Source organism: Homalodisca vitripennis, chromosome 4 (genome assembly GCF_021130785.1).
Source record: "Homalodisca vitripennis isolate AUS2020 chromosome 4, UT_GWSS_2.1, whole genome shotgun sequence".
In the NCBI taxonomy this organism is placed as follows: domain Eukaryota; kingdom Metazoa; phylum Arthropoda; class Insecta; order Hemiptera; family Cicadellidae; genus Homalodisca; species Homalodisca vitripennis.
Window position 1 is genome coordinate 116,917,500 of NC_060210.1, and position 17,853 is coordinate 116,935,352.

At 33.6% G+C, this 17,853-nt stretch overlaps 1 protein-coding gene across 1 annotated transcript in view; it reads left to right on the plus strand.

Moving 5' to 3' along the window:
• Positions 1–17,853, plus strand: part of LOC124359985 (ras-like protein 2) — a 42,540-nt gene that overhangs the window by 13,246 nt on the left and 11,441 nt on the right. The window contains exon 2 of the mRNA XM_046813199.1: positions 14,842–14,929. Coding sequence (XP_046669155.1) covers positions 14,842–14,929 — 88 coding nt within the window. The remainder of the gene's footprint in view (positions 1–14,841; positions 14,930–17,853) is intronic.

Below are 17,853 nucleotides of genomic sequence, written 5' to 3' on the forward strand. Positions count from 1 at the left end.
GTGAAATAGAGCTGAGCGTAACATTCGTAAATGAGTAGTAACAAAATACATTGTAAAATATTGAAGTAAAGTATACATTCACTAAGTCTATCCCGTTACTACATAAAATAAACCGAAAAGATGTTATTTTACTCCTTTAAATATTCATCAGCACTGGTAATAGGTCCAGTCAGGGAAATGATGTCTTGGCGAAGTTTGGGATGTTTTAGAAAAATTTCAAATTTTGAGACGAGGAGGAAGTTTGTCGTAAATGTTTGAGTCGAGCAGTAAATTTTAGAATAATAAAAAGCTGGATAATATGTGTATAAACCATGCATTTTACATTGAAAATCTATCCGTATTACAAGAACGTAGCCAGGAATAAATTTTGGGTGGGGTCCATACAACTGATATTTTCCCGTGGTGGACAGAGATTAAGGCCCCATTTCGTCCCTTAAAAAGTTCTTGGCCCGTTTCTTTGTAACCATCTTATCAGCCGTACATGTCAGTAATACTGAATTATTTAAATAATAATCGCTTACTAAAAAGAATTAATTGGAAATGGGGGTTTCCGAATCCCTTGGACCCACTCGCGGGCTACGTCCTTGCTGTACTAAAATAATACTCATTATTTACAATTACACACGGAACTACATCCTTTTGGAATTTTTTTGTGTCTTTTATATCAAAATTTAGAATTTCGAAAATATCTAAAAAGCATATATCAGGAATCCTAAATAGACGAAAAGTGTGTGATTAAATCAAATGCAAGATAACATCGCATGGAACTCTATCAATCTCCCTTTAACCTTGACCGTTTCGTCCATTTGGACCGATATAATGTTACGAGATAAGTCTAAACCACAACCAAAGAAAGATATTTAATTTATTCTTTGGTCTGTGGTCTAACCAATATTTGGAAATTTTACTTTGAAGTTTGTAATTATAGTTTGCGTACACCATATTTATACTTGTGTAGTTATGTCGAGACATAACTTTATTTAATTCTAGCCAATGTTTGTTCGTAATTTCCTTGTCATGTCGTTCACGTCGGTTACGAGGCCTTGAAGAATACACAAACTTATAATACACTCAGATAGAAGTGGCAGGTCAAGGCCGAACTCTGAAAATAAACACAGTGTGATATATTATAAAGAATGATCAGCTGAATTGGTCTTTAGCTTGACCTTGACCCGCCTGTTCTATTTAAGTCCACTCCAGTGCTGTTCCCAACTATTGAGTAAATGGTGTTGACGTGAACACTGAGGTAAATAACTCTTTTTGGGGTCCTTTCTCGCTATTATATTCTTTACAAAGTTGTACAGAGTTCATCTAAATGACTGTATTGAGTTTGGCACATTATACATGTAATTTTGTTTGGTAGTCAGTTATTTAAACTATTTTATATAGCAGATACATCGATTTACAACTTAGAAGCGCTACGAGTGTAGCGTAACCCGAACATAGAGGCAACTAGCCGTTACCTACGACTCATTCTATGTATGTACGTGTAACAAATTCGTCATAGGCAGGCGTTTAAATGTAATCCTGAGGATTACTTAGTTATCTCATTATCTTTGAGATCTTCTCATCTCCGAAATTACTTTCTAAGTACCCCATTCGGGATTGACAATTACCTTCCTTGTTCATTAGATCACCCCGTGGCTGAATATTTTCGTATAGTTGTAAATAACGGGTAAACTTTGTGTATTTAACATTATAAGAATACTATGTACTTACCATACTTTGCCACTTTCGATCCCAAAATCCTTATATACAGACGTCAAAGAATCCTCATAAAGACTTTGTGTATTTAACATTATAAGAGTACTATGTACTTACCATACTTTACCACTTTCGATCCCAAAATCCTTATATACAGACGTCAAAGAATCCTCATAAAGACTTTGTGTATTTAACATTATAAGAATACTATGTACTTACCATACTTTACCACTTTTGATCCCAAAATCTTTATGTAGGCTACAGACGTCAAAGAATCCTCATAAAGACTTTGTGTATTTAACATTATAAGAGTACTATGTACTTACCATACTTTACCACTTTCGATCCCAAAATCCTTATATACAGACGTCAAAGAATCCTCATAAAGACTTTGTGTATTTAACATTATAAGAATACTATGTACTTACCATACTTTACCACTTTCGATCCCAAAATCCTTATATACAGACGTCAAAGAATCCTCATAAAGACTTTGTGTATTTAACATTATAAGAATACTATGTACTTACCATACTTTACCACTTTCGATCCCTAAATCCTTATATACAGACGTCAAAGAATCCTCATAAAGACTTTGTGTATTTAACATTATAAGAATACTATGTACTTACCATACTTTACCACTTTTGATCCCAAAATCCTTATATACAGACGTCAAAGAATCCTCATAAAGACTTTGTGTATTTAACATTATAAGAATACTATGTACTTACCATACTTTACCACTTTTGATCCAAAATCCTTATATACAGACGTCAAAGAATCCTCATAAAGACTTTGTGTATTTAACATTATAAGAATACTATGTACTTACCATACTTTACCACTTTCGATCCCAAAATCCTTATATACAGACGTCAAAGAATCCTCATAAAGACTTTGTGTATTTAACATTATAAGAGTACTATGTACTTACCATACTTTACCACTTTCGATCCCAAAATCCTTATATACAGACGTCAAAGAATCCTCATAAAGACTTTGTGTATTTAAAATTATAAGAATACTATGTACTTACCATACTTTACCACTTTCGATCCCAAAATCCTTATATACAGACGTCAAAGAATCCTCATAAAGACTTTGTGTATTTAACATTATAAGAGTACTATGTACTTACCATACTTTACCACTTTCGATCCCAAAATCCTTATATACAGACGTCAAAGAATCCTCATAAAGACTTTGTGTATTTAACATAATAAGAATACTATGTACTTACCATACTTTACCACTTTTGATCCCAAAATCCTTATATACAGACGTCAAAGAATCCTCATAAAGACTTTGTGTATTTAACATTTTAAGAATACTATGTACTTACCATACTTTACCACTTTTGATTCCAAAATCCTTATATACAGACGTCAAAGAATCCTCATAAAGACTTTGTGTATGTAACATTATAAGAATACTATGTACTTACCATACTTTACCACTTTTGATCCCAAAATCTTTATGTAGGCTACAGACGTCAAAGAATCCTCATAAAGACTTTGTGTATTTAACATTATAAGAGTACTATGTACTTACCATACTTTACCACTTTCGATCCCAAAATCCTTATATACAGACGTCAAAGAATCCTCATAAAGACTTTGTGTATTTAACATTATAAGAATACTATGTACTTACCATACTTTACCACTTTCGATCCCAAAATCCTTATATACAGACGTCAAAGAATCCTCATAAAGACGTTGTGTACTTAACATTATAAGAATACTATGTACTTACCATACTTTACCACTTTCGATCCCAAAATCCTTATATACAGACGTCAAAGAATCCTCATAAAGACTTTGTGTATTTAACATTATTCTCAACATCCATCCGCATGTACACAAATTAATTGTTGTAAACATAAAACATTAAAACTTACATTTGCGCTATACCAATGTGATAACAAATAATCACTGCCTGATAAAACTGTGAAATAAACTTGTTACAGTACTTTATAAATACTATAGGACTTATAATCACTGGCCTTTCTATTTGCTATACTTCTATACTGGCTATAAATCCGCTGTAAATGAAACTAACTATGAAATATGTAGTTTTTATTATTGTGTTGTTGTTTGTTACTAAATTGCTGTTTTCGTCAATTACTTAATTCATTTTAGTAGATTCTTATATTTATTTAACTTAGGTGCCTTTTATGTATTGTTAGGCTTAAAATTGATTGAAAAATAAGTAAAAATTATTGCATTTTCCAAGGTCTATATTTGTAAAGGGTAAAGTAGTGTTGGAATTTTGAGCAGAAAGCTTGCACCAAATCACTGGAATTTTAGGTAGATGATTTTTTCAAGAGTAACAGGGACGGATATGGTTAATTATTGTTGTTGAGTAAAGATAAAGTGCTCTAAAATACATATACGAGACACTTTTAGTAGCCCTCCAAAATATGTTTTGGTTATGGTCACTTTTGCCATCACTTCTTTCATTCGTACTATGAGACATTTATGGATTGTTGTGCCTTCTAAGTCACTTAACTTTGCTCACTACCAATTTATTAAAAAAGAGTACTTATATGAGATTCCTGTAGCTACATATATTTTGTAAATTAAAGAATTTTAATTGACGCTCAAGCCAGCTGTGCTTCAGTATCAAATACTGTACTTGTCCGAGAACCATTTTCATTAGTCTACATTACTTAGAAAAAAGCTAAAAAGTAGATTTTTGACCTCTCTTGTTTGATTTGATTCAGTATGAGTACACTACTAGTTATAGTATGTAAAATATCGTGATTGCATTAAAAGCTGTGAATCTCCGAATGTTGATCATTTCTATTCATTTTTCATTACTTAGAGTTAGTTCTTTTAATCGGTTTAAAATTAAATCAAATTCTCTCGAGGAATGTTTAAGCTACAAAATGTTCTATGGCTTAAAAACATCTACCTTATATCTATATTTCGACTAAATACAGATCTTCTGAAACAAAATTATCTGCAGAAATAGAAAGACTCACAAATAATGTTTTCTACTACAAACCCATTCCCAGCCATTCTACTATTTTTACGTAAGATAGTTCAGAAATGAGAGAGTTTGTGCCAAATTTGAAGAAAAGTGGTTGAAATGTGGTCCTTAGAATGCCCGCATACGCGTACACTCATGCTTAGGCTACGTACACAGTTTTAAACACTACTCAATACGTGCACTAAATGCTAGGATTACACATTTCGAACTCGGGTAGCACCATGGTGGTGACTTTAATAACTTATCTTCCTTCAGAGATTCGCTAGTAAACCCTCGTTGAACACCGTACTAGGCCTATCGTTTGTTATTCTACCACTCTACTAAAAATGGGAGCATGCATAATGTCAGTGCGTTGGTGCAACACAAAATAGACAAATGGCGGGTTGTTACAGTTTGTAACAGAAGATGTTTCTGTGATCCCAGATAGGTTATGTTCGTTTACAAATTGTTTGATAATCTTCAATCTGTCGGCGTAAACCTAGTGGATGTTACCATGTCTACAGAAACATCTTAAATGTGTTTCAACCTGGTACTAGGCTCCTAAAAATATCTTAACCATTTTTAAATGTTTGTCCAAAATTTTCTTCATAACTCGTAGAAACACATATGAATTCAACTTCTTCTGTACTTTGAACATTCTTATCGCACCTTATCTGGAAGTAACTTATCGTGAATTCACAGGCCAAATATGTTAGCAAGGACAGCTGCGGTGTAGACAGTGTTTATCTAATCTCTGACCTTAGGTACGATAACATTGGATTCTAGGAATAAGCGAGGCGACAAAATAAAAAAAACGTGTATTATCTTAAGGGTGGACGTAGACAGCGACGAACAAATATCGGTCTTTTAAAGTAAACCGCACATTTCGTAGAAGCAGTGACGTTTCTGTCGTCTTAGACATTGGAATCTTTGGTTAGTTTGCATCTCACAATGTAGCCAACTTGAGGAAGTGAGGAAATCACTTCTTAAAAAGACAAAAGCCTTGAAGAAACCAAATACAACAAGACAAACATTTAGATGTCGTGGTAAAATAGATTCATTCACCTTTGACTTTCTTCTGATTCACCTCCACTCTTTCTGTGTTTGATGGACTGTATGTATAAACAAGTACAAAATGATGATTGTACAAGTGAAAATCCAACAGTATCATCGACAGTACGGCCGATGCACCGCGATGACAGGTGCCGTGCCGGCAGCAGGAACGGTACAGTGCAGAGACGTAGGCTTAACCTGTTCAGACAGGTTTCCCTTAAAGGCCTGCTTCACCTACAAGGTTCTGACTGGCTGTGACGTGGTCTGCATGAAAATCAAGGGAATATTTCGCATCCGAGATGTAGCTGAACTGTTTTTGACAGGGAAGAGGTTGCAGCAATGTATAAAAGTAGTATTTTGGTTGCGTATAGTAAATTTTAAAATTCTCGACTTCGAATCGATCCACTAGCTCCTCTCTCACCAATTTTCTTTCTTTTTTTCTAGGTAAGAACAGATACGCCAGCTTCTTCATAATTACACCTCCCTCTATCCCTCAGTATGAATTTATCCACTACCTCAACTCTCATCTCACCTTTTCCCAGATTACGAATCACAACAACAGCTTCAACATCTCTTCCTTTTCTTTGAGATAGACCTGGTGTGTGCCTTTATCACTACATTCCTCTTCTCTTGAGAGTGAATTATTCTACTCGTTCATCCTTCACCAGACATCCCTCTTTTCCCAGAGCACGAATTGATAAACTACTCTTCTCAATCATGACTGTCTTTTTTTCCGATACTGGATTAGCCCATTTCCCGTCACTTTTTCCATATTCTTCAGCAGGAATTGGTGACGAAGGAAGTTTATGTTCAGATCTTATCTCTGTAACGAGAGATTCACCTAATTCTTCACACTGTGCTGGTAAAGCTAAAGCATTGCCATTGTGAACAGTTCTATTCACGATGCTATAGTAAATAACAAATATGAAAGCATAAAAATGTATAATAAGTGACTCGTTAATTTTTCTCCGTGTGTACAATTAAAAATTGGACTCAGAATTGGAATAAACAACTAAAATATACAGTTTTTTAATTTGTACATAAAAACTTGTCATTACCATAATTTGCCAAATGAGGGGATGTTGAAGTTACGCAAAGGTTTGTACAAATATAGAAATTAATCCATATTTGTATTTATAAAGTAAAAGGAGGCCAATAATATGTGAATGTTGAGTTAAGCTTCATTTCACCTTCCGCAACCCTCCCCACTGTTATGTGGAGACCAATAGTATGTGGTTCACTTAATGTTTACTAAGTTAGGAACCTATAATACACGTGATTATACCCAAAGAGAAGTTCGAGTAGAGCTTGTACTGTAGATCTCCGGATATCTGGCCTGATGTGGCGGACAACAAACCAGATTATCCGACAGTTAAATAAACCTACAGTCCATTTTGAGTCATGTTAAAGTCATTTAACCGGAAATAGCAAGCAGACGTAAAGTATGTACTTTTATTTAATTCTAGCGCAATTACGGTTTATAGATTGCCAAATACATCACTACAAGCCTGATAAATAGCACTTACTTGTTACATCCTAATTTATGTACATTCGCGCATAGCTCGAGTCGGATAATCTGGATGTCCGGATAATGGAGGGTCGGATTACCGAGGGTCTAATGTATATTAAACACGTGCATATGAGGTAGTAGCGGCTGCGGAGGGAAATCACGACTAGGATTCTCGCGCTAGCCACACCAATTTTAGTTGGTAAAATCATATGCTGTAGAGGTCGCACAAAGTCAAGTACGGCAATTCTTTCATATAACCAACGTGTATGAATCGGGCATATGAAAGGGCTTTGTTCCGTAAATGCCAGAGTCCTCCTCAACCAAACACTAATTTTACACTCATTGTGTTTAGAAAAAATCAGAATTCGCCTATAAAAATGCAGTCTATGTCAGCAAAGACGCTCATTCATTCGTTTTTCACGCCTAATCAATATTGCCAGTCCTCTCTCATCCCGAGACAGAGAACAGAGTGTTATAGCAACAAATGATTAATTATATTGCTTTCGTCGACAAGCCGGAGTGTCTTGCTAAATGTACCGTACTGTGTGTTTAGAGCTAAATGCGGATTTCCTTAACCCGAAATTGGCCTGGTGGAGGTTTAGGTAGCTGAACTCTGGAGTTACAAGTTGCACAGTGAGTTATTGTTGTCGATTGCTTTAATTAGAGCAGACACGAAGATTCATTGTTAGATGTGAAACCTGCTCCTTGTAACTTGTGTCTGCACATCTTCCTTCGCATCGTTGCTTAAATTTGTTGTCTCATGACTTTGAAGCAAGCTGCATAATTATTGAAGTACGTAGTGCCAGTTCTGTATACAATTTTGGTGACTGGAATTTGCTTTTCTTTTCTAATTATATCAACTTTAACCAAGATTCTCTTGTAGCATTTTTTGTGTGGAATTCTTTTATTCGCCATGTGAAGAGTACATGTCTACAACGGCACTATAAAGAACGCTACAAGCATATACCATTTGAAAAATATCCTTAAAAAGTGGGTGAATTTAACTAGTCCAGTTAGTGCATCATCGAAAAATCCAAAACATTGAAGTTGTCTGCAATATCAGCACATCTTATTTTTGCGACCGAAGTAGGAATTAAAGAACAGATTATCACATACAACATATACTGAGAACTCTTAGATTTGTGTTCTATAACATAACTGCTGTAAACGAAACTCATGGATGGTGCTTTCATTGCTGTATTAATGAGCATTAAGTGAGTCAGAGTTCGAAGAAATGGAAGAGACTCAGTATTCCTGACGCACATCCACTTCAACAAGATGTAGACAGTATGGCCTCCTTGAGGGAACTTTCCTCTGCAATGTAAGCTACTTTATTGTGTAATGTAGGTTTTTTTATAGACAGGAGGTATTTCAGGATGGATCCAGCCAAAGATTAATATAAAGCGTCAAACAAGAGGCTTATTTGTTGAGTAAACCTGACGATCCATATAGAAAAGAACTAAATTTCCAGTAGTTTTAGTGGGGATGTTTCAATTGTAATAAAGCGATTGGTAAAATAAACATCTCGGTTACTAAAACCTTCTCAGTGAATATTGATAGCAGATTTGTTTTATACTTTTCTTCGTTATTATATATTTTATTAAATAAGATTTGTTTTCTGCGTGTGGTCGGTTTGTTTGAGAAGGAAAATACAGCACGGAAACTAAAACCCTGATAAGATGAAGAATTTTATCAACCGCATTGCTGTGACGTGACTAAAAATTGCTGTGTCCACAGTTCATGAGCAAGTGACTAATGTATGATGTAATTTGACATGTGGCCTATGTCATAGGTCACTTTGTAATTATAACGTTATTTGAACTAACATCGTGAAGAAAGTTTGGCCGTCTTTGGTCACAGATATTTCGCTTCTGCACGAGCAAGTATTGATTATTTAATATAAAACCTTTTAAATGATGTTAACGTGTATTTTTAATGTGTATATTTCGGCCTCAAATATATCATTATCCGGTACGGTTTTGGACTCGGTACTTCCCGCGTTGGCGAGGCTGCATGATGGATGTCCAATTAAGTTACACAAGCATATGTGTGGCAGAACTCCCAATCTGAAATCTTACTACGGTCTATATGCTATTATGTGTAATGTAATGTACAGTTACTGATTCATAGTCTGCATCAGGGTTTCAGAAATCACTCCACTAGGTCGTGAGTGTTTGAAACACGAGAAAGAGCAACGAGACGGAATAAGATGCAGAGATGTAGTTTTCTTCCAATGCCCATAACTTACCTCACAGATGCTAGGAAACATATATCTGTTCATGATAATGGCCCGAGTAACATCCCTATTGAAGGCAATATGATAATCTGTCCTGGAGCAACGGCACAAAATTAAGTACAGAGATTGGAATTTTGTTTGGTCATTATATGTTACCTTGGAGTTGTTGTGGGAATCTTTCTAGTCTACATTAAGGTTTTAGAAAATGGCTCGTGTAGAAGTCCTTTGAAACATGACATGAAGCAACTAGACGGAATAAAATGGAGGTATGTAGTTTTCTTCCAATGGACATAAATTACCTCGCATACGTATGTTAGGGAACATATGTGTGTAATTGTAATATAACTAGCAACTACTAACTTACTTCACAAACACTAGGGGACAAAATATTGTGTATACTAAAAGAGTTTGTCGTAGAGCACTAACAGTAGTTGATACGTTCTCCTAAAAATAACATATCTACTCAATGTTAGGTACTAGTCCCTGAGATTCTGTAGTACTAATTAAGAGCAAATATCCAAGATTAATAACTAAAAATTTTAAAGTAATACAATTTTTCAAATAAAACAACTTCGAAACGTTAAAATAAATTAAGGAACTAAAAAGTTAAACATATATGTAGAAAAGGTAAGAAACTCAAATCCTAACCACACAATTTTTAGGTATTGCAAAATTTTAAATAAGTTATTGTGTCATATACAAGAACTTGGATTTAACTTAAGATACAACTAGTTTAAATAATGTAATTTTCCACCGCTATCAAATATTGTATTGTATAGGATTTAAGCTCCTTTCGTTTTCTGGAAAAAAAATATTATTTTTACTTTTTAGTTCCTTGATTTTACAGAATTTTAGCAGTTTAAAGTTGGTTTATTTTTATTTTGAAAATTGTGTTATCGTAAGTTTTCTCGTCCCTGTAAACTGAAAGTAGATAAATAAATATTATTGACTGTTTTGATTTAGAGGTTAGGCTGGCGGCCGATGCGATGGGTTGGGACTGGGCGGCCTACAAGTAGTGACCGTGGCCTGGTAATATTGCTTCTTGGAAACTGTCCATTTCTGTGACTGTATCTTCTGCAGTTGTGCCAACATAACTGAACTGAACCAGCACAAAACACGTCATTTTGGCTCCCGACATTGTTAGGTCGCGCAAGCGCACAAAAATACCAGGGATAAGTTAGATTTTGATAGGCATCCCAACTCTGCGGTGAATGTCATTTTTGAAATTTTATAAGTAAACTGTTCATGGGAAAGATATAAGATTATCAAAATGTTTGTTGCAAACGGAATGGGACCCAATAATATTTTAATCAGAATCACGAACCTTGATGCTATATGTATATGATTAGTACCAAAATAAATTTGAATAATGTTAGGTTCTCACCTTTCCTAAACTTATTTAGTGGCCTCGAAGCATTTAGTACATGTATATAAAATTAAGATGTAGATGTATATTCAGATGTACTACATCCTCTGCCGCATCCCACCCATATAGATCCATTCTATTTTTCAGTAGTCCTGTGTAATATATTTGCACATCGTCTAATTTCAATATTTTGAATGTGTTCTTATCTATATATCCAACCGGCATGATCTTCTGATAAAATCTATTTCTACGGTGTGGCGTCTATTTTTCCCTTTGTTGATTCAGTCAACTGCCAATATTCTGATCCATAAGTTATAATTGGCTCAACGATTGCGCTCTGTAGATCGTCAATTCTGGTTTTAATGAGATTCGGTTGGGCCAAAGTAAAAGATTCAGAACTCTTACACTATTTTGTCCTTGCTGTACTCTGTGTCGTATATCCTGTTCAGATAAGTCTTTGTTTGATATAGGCTTACCTAGATATGTATATTCTTTCCATTTTCTTGTCTTTCTTAATTTCAAATCTGGATCTTTGTGTTCATCGCCTACTTTTAAATATTTTGTTTTGACTACATTCATTTTCATTCACGCTAACTCATACAGATCTTAAGTTTTCTTAACAAGTAATCTATATCTTCTTCACAATTTGCGATTATCAGTTGATTGTCAGCAGAGAATAATGTTAATAAATAGGTTTCACCAACCTTAATTTTCACGCCTGAGCATTTTTATTTCCACTTATGTAGTACTTGTTGAGTACTTTAAATTATGTAAGGGAAAAAACAGCATTCCTCTTGAAGGCCCTTTGTTACTAGAAATGGTCCTGAAAAGGTATTGTGTCTCTTAACTACACTCTATGGAACTTTATGTAGATATTTTGTAGAACTCTGTATATCTTTTCTTTATGTCCGTTCGTGTCAAAGTATTAAATGAAGACTAAAGGTACCTTGTCGTAGACGTTTTCAAGATTCAATAAAGATTATTTGAAAGGCTACGAGAAATGGTTTTTCTAGGATTTACTGAAGAGTAATAATATTGTCCATACAGAACCTTCCTATCTGGAAGCCACTCTGCTTCTATCTCTGTCTTGGATGGATTTTTCTGTCTTGAAAACACGTTAATTAAAAATATAAATGATTTTCAGTGGAACACTAGTTTTGTTTAAAAACTTTAAGGCAATGCGAATATTTCCGCCCAAAATGTGGTGGCCAAAAGTCGTATTTTGTTTGGGATATTTATATTCACTTCTGAACTAAGCGGAACTGATAAACGTTTACCCTGCATACGTTGTTTCATTTACGGATGAAAATATCTTTAATTTCCAGTTATTAGGATGACCATTAAAAAAATAGATTTTTAGAAAAGTGGGTAGTTACAAAACTCGTTTCATTTTTCGTTTAGTATTTGGAAAATACGTTATTCGGCATAGTGTGAACTATTCAGTGTAGACCAACTGATGTGGTTGACAATGTATCAAATCAATTGGATTCTGGCAGCTGCAGGAGCAGCGAGTGACGTAGAGCAGAGCGCGCAGTCGTGGTGGTGTCCTTTTGTGGTAGTGCGCACGTCACTACGCAGTAAGGACCTTGGAGGCGCCCCCGCCATGTCTTGCGTGCAGCCTTCACTTGCCCGCGCGTCATTAATCGTACACGTAACGACATGTCGATTTATTACTCGACCAACAGTAGAAAATCCGTTATTTATTGCTTTAAAAAGTAGTATTGAGTAAACATTAAATTCGAAACATATGATGAAAATGCATCTTTCAGTAGATAGAAAAGATCTATTGATGTAAAACGTGGTGTTGAGTAAACATTAAATTCGAAACATATGATGAAAATGCATCTTTCAGTAGATAGAAAAGATGTATTGATGTAAAACGTGGTGTTGAGTAAACATTAAATTCGAATTGTAATAGTGTGGAGTCCTACAGTGTTCAAATTTGGAGCCTGCCTTCTTCATAATATTCACTTTGTTTCACATGTGCAGTGCTACACCCACTATTAATGTTGATTACAGCGCTTTGTTTTTTAATGACCCACTTAAAGATTTGGAATCCAAGATTACAAACAGCATCACTATAGTTACAAATTGGTTTTCTCATAAAACTTTTACTGAGTTCCTTTATCAAGGAACGTGTTTACAATCAGCTGTCAGATAAAACAAATCACTACTGTTGGCTATATCATTACTGTTAAAGTCTGTCTTAAATAAAGTAAGTCTAGTTTTGTCCTATTTTGCTTTACTGTTGGACCAAGTACCTTTATTGCCAGTCTATTATATTTTAATCTTGCATCATGTAAGATACAACTTTGAGGGTATTATCATTTCAATATTTTTCCACACATGGAAGTCTGCACTATTGAACAATATTATTTTTGCTGGTATATTGTACATTAATAAACTAGTACCAACTAATATTAAAACAATTCCAATAAGACTTTTCAAGAAAGGATATAATAGTGTAAAGGATACTTAATTACATAATTTAATTTGTTAGGTAAAACAAATCATTTAAATTTATACTGTATATATTAAATGTATTGTAATGTATAGTAAATTAAAATCTAAATTGACAGTATTGAGATGTGTATTTTAATCTACACCGCTTATATACTAATCTAGTAAATATCCATGGAATTAAATGTGAAACAAATGCACATGTAACTAATAAATTAATGAAGTGGTGTAAATAGAATTTTTGTCTGAGGGGGGTGAAGATAAGTGGTGTTGCTTTATCAGTATCGAGGGATGGAGGTAGATCACTTATGATATCATACATAAAATGGAGCTAATTTTACTTAGGGTTTTGACTCAGTAAAATATTGCTGTATGATCTTTTGGACCCCAAATCAATCAAGTCCTTGGAAAAAGAGGAACATATATACCAAGTTTGAAGGAACTGGGTCTTTTCTCTCAAGAGTTATTATACAGATGAAAAGACAACACAATTTTATGACGTTCTTGTTGGATCTGTAATAATTAGTATAATTAACCTAAACCAAATAAGAGGTAACTGCTGAGCAATCTGTACAAAGATGTATTAAAAACCAATATATCTTTTTGTTTATAAGATTAAAATTTTTTAACTTCACTAAATCAATATACAAATATTTCCATTGTAAATTATTGTGGTTATGCTTTCTTTTTAAAACCCTCAGCAATTAATACATAAATACATAGATCTAGGAGCTAATAATGAATATTTATTAGATCTATAAGTTCTCTTGTGAAGCACAAAATTATGATTGATATTCAGTAGGAGTAAAATTAAATATTTCAAAGTTTTGGGAATCTAATAAATTAATATAATAATAATAATTTACAAAGTATGATTCACAATAACTTTTTTCGGAATGTACTGACCACTATTACCAGTAGTGTGGCTGGTGATATAATTTAATAATAATATTAAGACACTTAATCTAGAGTCCAGCAACTTAAATAATTATTTAAAATTGATCCTCCAATTGTGGTGTTTTCTTTTTATTTATTTCTTTTTAATACTATTGGTGTGAACCAGAGCTGATAGGTTTGTATGAAAATCCAAATAATGTTGAATGGCCAACAGTGATTTTATTTCCATTGGTTGCCCAACCTGTTCAGAGAGCAAAGTTCAGTTTTGCTTTTTGACAGAGGCTCATCCAAACTGTGCAGGACTCAGTCATGCATTAGCCGGCATCATTCTGGATACTCAGTGACACAATTCATCAAAAATAAATACTAAAATATCCATTTACAATTTACTATCTTTTCCACATTGTGTTTTCCTCAAATTCATAGTAGTTTGTAAGTTTCAGCTTAAAAAAAGAAATATGGTACACATCTCCCAAATAAAAATGTGAAACTTGCAGTAATCATTCATACCCAACCAATTGCTTTATTTAGATAAAAGATTTCAGATTGAGATTACAAATTCCAGGTTTTCACACAATTTAAATGTTCTATTCAGTTATTTATGTTTATTTTATAATTTATATTATTTTTGTGTTTCAGAGTTATTTTGTGACGGATTATGATCCTACGATCGAAGACTCGTACACGAAACAATGTGTCATCGATGACGTACCGGCAAAACTGGATAGTAAGTCTTTTTGTTATTACAGACAGTTTAAATATTTAAGTCTTATAATTTCAATAATTGGAGTATAAATATTTCTAATTAAAATAAGATTTTAACAAGGTCTTTCTAAAACACGTATATTTAATTGGATGATACTGAATTTAAAGTGGGTTATTTCACAAATTGAATAGTAATGCAAAGCGACACACACATACACATACACATATCTCGTTGTACATTATTTTTTTAATGAAAACTAATTTATTACTAAGAAAGAAATCATTTAGATCATTCAACAATCCTTCTCATACTTATTTAGTTGAACTTTTTAAGTATAGTGTCTGTCCAATGACAGCATTCAAAGAGCTTTAATCCATTATATACTATCCCATGTTTTACTAGAAGCGAGGTGATATAAATTTCAGTGTAAAATTGTATTTATACAGAATAGAAATAGAGTACAAGGGTGTTTTAGATTAATTTGCAGATCAGCTGTATTTAAAACAGCAAATGGGTAAGAAAATTGCTAGAGGTAAAGCAATATGTAACAGATAACAGTTCTTATATGAAATTTAAAGCATCTGATATCTTACTTTAGCTATTTAGACAAAAACATCATTGTGTCCAACCCATAAAACTGGAAAGAAGAGATTTTCATGCAATGATTTTATAAAGTGGCATGAGTAAGATACAATCCCTTAATTTATTGTGTCAGTGACTGAGAATAAGACAATATGATGATTTTTCTTATCATGTTTTTGTGTTTCTCATTGATTTTGGGAGTTTAAAACATGGTTAATTTTTGTAGTTGAAGAGCACAGTGGAAGACTACCAACTGCTGAAATTGAAGGAGATATTGTCATTATTTAGAAAATAATAAAGGAAGATCCACGATTTACATACAAATTATATTGAGGCTATTCTAGGGATTGGTTTGTTAAGTGTGTCCACTATCTTTTTTTATACTCTTTTTGTTCTCTTAGGACAGGAAGCTTAGATATTGTACTTAGTCCTAAAAGGACCTTTGTGCTGCTTTCGGAGGAACAGGATATTCTGGATGGATAAGATTGGGGGTTGGGACCGCCTTATGTCGAGATCCATGAGGAAGGATTTTTGGCATTAATCAGTCATATCTCTTGAAAGAAGGGGTGGCACACTCTTATGTTTAGGTTAGGAACTGGCTTTAACACTTAAGGAGCCCTACCAACTCCAACAGTCATCCCTGCAGTAGACTAGGTATATCGATCTACTTTTGCACCCCAATATCTTAACATTTGTGAGTAATGATGTGCCGCTTCTGTAGATAAGTGGTATTATAAAATTTTGACTTTCATAGTCTGTACAATTAAAAGCTTTTGCCCGAACATAAACGTCAAAAGAATTGAGTACTCTTATGTAAATGGTCACCATTCACCAGTTTTCTACACATAACATAGCTGTGGTTGGGGAAGGATTGATTCTATGTGAATGTTGAATTGGTAGCTCTGCTCTAAGTGAAAGATTAATTGGTGCTAAACTCAACATTGATATACTAGTTACTGTTTCGGCCATATATAATAGTGGCTGCTTCTTTTCTGTGTGTTGGGATTCTGTTTTAATAATTGTGTACTTGATATGGCACAAGTTGGAGATTACTATTGTCAAGTTTTTTATTTCCCATTCTCACCTCCTTTATTTTGATAAAGAGGGCAAACAAATTGTTTCAAATAAAGTCTAAGGTGCTTAATACATTTTGGTACCAAAACATTTTGTTTAATTTTTTAAAAGTCAAAGTGAAACAAATTTATATTTATTTTGTTTAACAACTTTTTTACAGTTCCAGTGTTTAAATAGTGTGTGTTTTGTTAAGGTTTACTTTTTTAACAGCATTAGATTGATTTGTATGTTCTTTCATTTGAAAGTTCATTGATGATAATTGTTGTTTCACAATCTTGAAATTTCCTTCATCCCTCCGCCCCATTTTGGGAAAATCAATCAAACAAAACGTATTTTGAAACAAGCTTCAAGTTGTATAATAATTATTCCCCATGACCTTGATTTTATTTTCATTTTTACAAGCGTATATCAAATCAAATCAAAGTGTTTATTTGTCAATTAACAATATAAAACATTGCATGAAAATTGTCAGTATAAGTACAATAAACAGCCAAAATAAGCATTAATTCCTAACACCTTAACTTAAATGGTTTTGAACATAAAATAATCACTCACAGAGTAGAATTCCTTATCAAGTAAGAAACACTTTAGTTTTATTCTAAACTTACATACTACTGCTTCAGATCTCAATTCCAAGGGGAGATGGTTAAATAATTTAATTGATGCAAAATTTTATAATCTTTTTTTAATTTCCACCTGTTGTCTCTAAGTGTTATGTACAAGCATTCCAGACAAAATTTGATAAACTTTTTAAAGAAGTTCATTTTACTTCTAACAAAAACGCTGTAACAGCTTGTCTTCGAAAAGGTGGTAAAAACAGTATGCGCAAAGTTGCTTAGTCTGATTGTGTTATTGTTTGCAGATTCTCACAGACTAACAAACAATTATGCAAAAGAGTGATGTTAACATCTGTAACAGAGGTGATGAGTACTACAGTATATGTTACACATTTCCATTATACACGGTCCGTAGGTAGATGTAGCTCCACAATGTGTTGTTTTAAGTTTGTTTTGTAGTTTGGAGAGAAACCTGGTCTGCTGTTTACATCCAGATGGTATCACTTTGTAGTTTAGGTTAACTTCACACACGTTATACACATTTGTTTTCTTTGTTTGTTTTTGTTTTCTATTGGTACCACTGGTAATTGCACTGGTAACATTTGTTCATTACGAGATACAAACATGGTTTACAATTTTTACCGTACACACGGAAGAGTAAATATAATTTTAAGATTCGTCCAGAAAGTAAAGTACTGGTCCTTCCTGTTACAGCGGCATGCTTTCTTGTCA